At 42.0% G+C, this 4988-nt stretch overlaps 1 protein-coding gene across 1 annotated transcript; it reads left to right on the forward strand.

Moving 5' to 3' along the window:
• Positions 1-437: 437 nt before the first annotated feature.
• Positions 438-4262, forward strand: LOC105049381 (heat shock 70 kDa protein, mitochondrial). The gene is made up of 5 exons (XM_073262026.1): positions 438-636; positions 1649-1725; positions 1820-1898; positions 2088-2654; positions 2738-4262. Exons 1-5 carry the CDS (start codon positions 556-558, stop codon positions 3977-3979), a joined length of 2046 nt encoding a protein of 681 aa, XP_073118127.1. The 5' UTR covers positions 438-555; the 3' UTR covers positions 3980-4262.
• The last annotated feature ends 726 nt before the right edge of the window (positions 4263-4988 follow it).

A 4988-nucleotide genomic window follows, 5' to 3' on the forward strand; every position in this document is an offset into this window, starting at 1 on the left:
GTAGGAAGAAAAGGTTATTGTCGATCAAGTGATATATCTCTAATTTAACTTGCATCAGCCTTGAATTGGACTGAGACAAACCATCAACTCGAACCCACTGGATCCAAATGATCAATCTAAATCCAACTAATACCTTCGTTAGATTGGATCCATTTTACTTTTATGGTTATCAGTCTTGACATTTTGTAGCAGGTTGACAGGTCCAGGGTACAAAAATGGGTCCAACTTGATCCAAACTTAATCGGTTCATCAGTCATCAATGGATCGAGTCGAACCGGTTTTTGAAAGCGGGTTTGGACAGGTCGGCGGATCCGGTTTGGATCTTGTCGGGCTCTCCAAACGACCAATGAGAGAGGAGGAAAGTCCGCGCGTCCAGAACCTTCTTGCGGGCGTGCGATGCTTTCTGTTTTTTTTAAGGGCATCAGCCACCACGGCGGGGGGAAGGTTTTGTCTAGGGTTTTGGTCTCTCACCTCTGGTCCCATTTTAAAACCCTAGATTTCTCTAGTTAAACTCTCTCTCTCTCTCTCTCTCTCTCTCTTCTCCTCCTGTTTCTAATGGCGATCGGTTCCGTTCTCGTCTCGAGGCTGGCCAGGTCCAAGGCCTTGGCTTCCGGCGTCTCCTCCACTCTGTCTCAGGTCGGCGTCTGCTGCTCTTCTCATCTTTAATCTCTAGTTATTCTTCGTTTTGATTTTTTTTTTTTTAATCTTGTAATTTTGATGTTAAGGAAGTTGCAATCTTTTTGATTAGATATGTCTCAAATATGTGGAGGCCAATAGATTGCAGAAAAAGGGGAAAAAAAGAGTTTTTTCAAGTGTGAGATAATAAATTTGCATGGTTTTTTCTCTAGAAATATATATGTTGGACTATGTTTCTTCTTTCGTTCTTTTGTATTTGCTAATATGAATGATATTTAGATTATACCAGAACCTGTTGTAAACTTCGTTCAAGTCCATGACTTTGTGTTAGAGAAAGAAAGGAAAAAAAAAGTTAGTCATTTGTCACATAGAAAATATAAAATCATTCATCAAAAAAAATATATATATATGATGCTCTCGATTAATAACAATTTCATGTATGAATGCTGTTATCCTTTGCCTGTGTGTTCCTACAGATCACATGGCGATCGTAACTAGCAAGTTTGAGGGAAAATTTGTGCATGAGACATGGCTGAGAAGTTGTTTAATCTATTATTTGGTAATTCCTTTTTTTTTTGTGAGCTGGCCAAAGAAAAAAAAAAAAAGCATCCCAGTGCACGAGGCTCCCTATAGAGATTATTTCAAACCCATGACACCCAGTTCACAATGGTAGGTTTAACGTTACCATTGAGGCCCGCTAGCTATGAAGCAAGGTCATAGCTATGTGGAAAATTTTTCTTATTTTTTAGATAGGTTTGCTTGCATCATGGTAGGTTGTATATCTGTTAGGCACAGATAAGAGAAGATTTATGAATGGATTCTAATAAAATTAGTCAAAAAATTTTAGATTTGTTGGTTGTTTATAAGGAGAATGTATGGTTACAAGTTCATGGATTATAAAGATTAGATCTCTTTGTTTTTTACTCAAAACAATTGACGAGTTAAAATTTACCAGTTAGAAGATCTTCTTTGAAGTTTTCCTTACCTTTGCTACATTGTTACATATGTCCAGGCTTCTGGTCTTCTGAAGGCATCACATGGCATGTCTCCTTTATCTCAGAGATTGGCGGCTACAGCAAGAGCATTCAGGTTGATATATGTTCATTTCCCTCCTCCATACCTTACACAGTTCTGCCCTGCTTGTAATAGTAGCTGAGCTATCTTATCTGATTGGTTTGTGTAGCTCTAAACCTGCTGGAGCTGATGTTATCGGGATTGATTTGGGTACCACAAACTCATGTGTTTCAGTCATGGAGGGCAAGGTATGTTTGTGCTTGCCTAGTTGCTTCTTGCTTCTGTTTAAAGAACTAATTAAGTTGTATTTGGTTTCTTCACTCTTGAATCAAAGCCACTTGCTTTTGATGCCAACTCGAAAGGAAGCTTATGATTAAACTTCTTTAGATTTTTGTTTTTTTTTTGGTCACATCAAAATTTTAAGTTATTTGATGCAGACCCCAAAGGTGATTGAGAATGCAGAAGGTGCAAGGACAACACCCTCTGTCGTAGCCTTTAACCAGAAGGGTGAGCTTCTGGTTGGTACCCCAGCAAAGCGCCAAGCTGTGACGAATCCAACAAATACTTTGTTTGGCACCAAGCGCTTGATTGGAAGAAGGTTTGATGATCCACAGACGCAGAAGGAACTGAAAATGGTGCCATACAAGATCGTCAAGGCACCAAATGGAGATGCTTGGGTGGAGATGAATGGACAGCAGTACTCACCAAGCCAAATTGGAGCATTTGTTCTTACCAAAATGAAGGAGACGGCAGAGTCTTATCTTGGTAAAAGTGTTTCCAAGGCTGTCATCACAGTTCCTGCTTATTTTAACGATGCGCAGCGTCAGGCCACAAAGGATGCTGGAAGAATTGCTGGACTGGAGGTACTCAGGATTATCAATGAGCCTACGGCTGCTGCTCTTTCATATGGTATGAACAACAAGGAGGGATTAATTGCTGTATTTGATTTGGGTGGTGGGACTTTTGATGTCTCAATCCTTGAGATTTCTAATGGAGTTTTTGAGGTTTGTTGTTATCTTGATTCTGTATCGTTTCTGTGTTAATCATTGGCTTCATCTGTTTGAATAATGTGATTATCTGTATTCAGGTCAAGGCTACCAATGGAGATACCTTCCTTGGTGGTGAGGACTTTGATGGCACATTGCTGGACTACCTGGTTAGTGAATTCAAGAGAAGTGAAAACATTGATCTAACCAAAGACCGATTAGCATTGCAGAGGCTCAGAGAAGCTGCTGAAAAGGCAAAGGTGGAACTTTCATCCACATTGCAAACAGAGATAAATCTTCCATTTATTACTGCTGATGCTTCTGGCGCAAAGCACTTCAACATTACACTGACTCGATCAAAGTTTGAAGCTTTGGTTAACAATCTGATTGAGAGAACCCGTATCCCATGCAAGAACTGTCTAAAAGATGCGGGCCTCACAGCAAAAGAAGTCGATGAGGTCCTATTGGTTGGTGGAATGACAAGGGTGCCAAAGGTCCAGGAAATTGTTGCCGAGATCTTTGGGAAGACTCCGAGCAAGGGTGTGAACCCTGATGAGGCAGTTGCCATGGGGGCTGCCATACAAGGTGGCATCCTGAGGGGTGATGTTAAGGAGCTTCTATTGCTCGATGTCACACCGCTCTCCCTTGGCATTGAGACTCTTGGAGGGATCTTCACTAGGCTCATCAACCGAAACACAACCATACCAACCAAGAAGAGTCAGGTCTTTTCCACTGCTGCTGACAACCAGACCCAGGTCGGGATCAAGGTGTTGCAGGGTGAGAGGGAGATGGCTGCATATAACAAGCTTCTTGGGGAATTCGAGCTAAGAGGCATACCTCCTGCTCCAAGAGGCATGCCTCAGATAGAGGTGACCTTTGATATCGATGCTAATGGAATTGTGAAGGTCTCAGCTAAGGATAAATCAACAGGCAAGGAGCAGGAAATTACCATCAGATCCTCTGGTGGGCTGTCGGAGGAAGAGATCGAAAAGATGGTAAAGGAGGCAGAGCTCCATGCACAGAAGGATCAGGACAGGAAGGGCTTGATTGACATCAAGAACACTGCAGACACTACGATTTACAGTATCGAGAAGAGTCTGGGAGAGTTCAGAGAGAAGATACCTGCGGAAGTCGTGAAGGAGATCGAGTCAGCCATCGCTGATCTGAGGGCTGCCATGAGCGAGGATGATGTGGACAAGATCAAGGAGAAGATAGATGCGGCAAACAAAGCGGTCTCAAAGATTGGGCAGCATATGCAACAGGGTGGAGGGTCTTCAGCTTCTGGGTCAGATGGAGGAGATCAGACTCCTGAAGCTGAATATGAAGAAGCGAAGAAGATGTAGAATGATGCAACACCATTCTTCTTGACATTTTATAATTGGATGTCGAGACTACTGATTTTCTCATTTGCCCTTGTGGCCGGTTTATTATTCATCTTGGTTTAAGTAATACAGAGGAGGCTGATGGGTAATTCTGGATAGAGGAGTCATATCTTCGAGACAGATTATTTTCTGTTGTTTTGTTTATTGATGGATGCTGAGCCTGAGCCTGAGCCTGCCTCCCATGACAACATTTTTGTCAACCTGAGTTTTATTGCAATATCATGTTTTGTTTTTTTGGCTCGTATTTAAGTTGGTCTCATGTTTGGTGTTCTATAATTTTGCATGGTTGTGGTTAATGCGTCGGTACGGTTTAGGTTTGGAGTGGGAGGTGAATTTGAGAGCAACTCAGCAGGAAAAAGGAGAGAGCAGGAAACTACCGGCTGCAAGTAGGCATTTCATTTTCCAAGATCTAATTGAAATTTATTTCTAGCTCAAATCAAGGCTTCAAGCTTAGCTCATATCTACCAAACCAAAACCACAATCTCATGGTCACTCCGAGTACGTGTTCAAAGGCCTACATCTTGGATTCTATCTTTACCGTAATGGAATTCTTTGAGGGGGAAGCGCGTGCTCACGATACTGTTTGGTTAAAGAGAATCCCTAAACAAAACACATTCTTAATGGTCATGCCCCATTGGCCATACATCCGAACTCACCACATCATGGATCCAAACCAATGGAAATCCTTTCCAAACCATGAACGACGCAGTAGCTAACCAAATTATAACAGGAGCAGTCTTAGAGTAACAACAAGAAAACCTATGATGGAAATATTGTAGGGATGAAGCAAGTAAGCAGCACAACTTCCCAGATCGGTGGTTATAGAGACCCACTCTCACTTTAATATCAGCAAACAATCGACCCTCCTTGTACCAAAACTAATCAGCTCTCCAAGCACCATCCCCACTAGAAGAAAAATCAGGAGTCCAATCAATGGAATCTACAGATCACTAATACCTGCAGTAGCCAA

This window comes from Elaeis guineensis, chromosome 8 (genome assembly GCF_000442705.2).
Source record: "Elaeis guineensis isolate ETL-2024a chromosome 8, EG11, whole genome shotgun sequence".
Taxonomy (NCBI): domain Eukaryota; kingdom Viridiplantae; phylum Streptophyta; class Magnoliopsida; order Arecales; family Arecaceae; genus Elaeis; species Elaeis guineensis.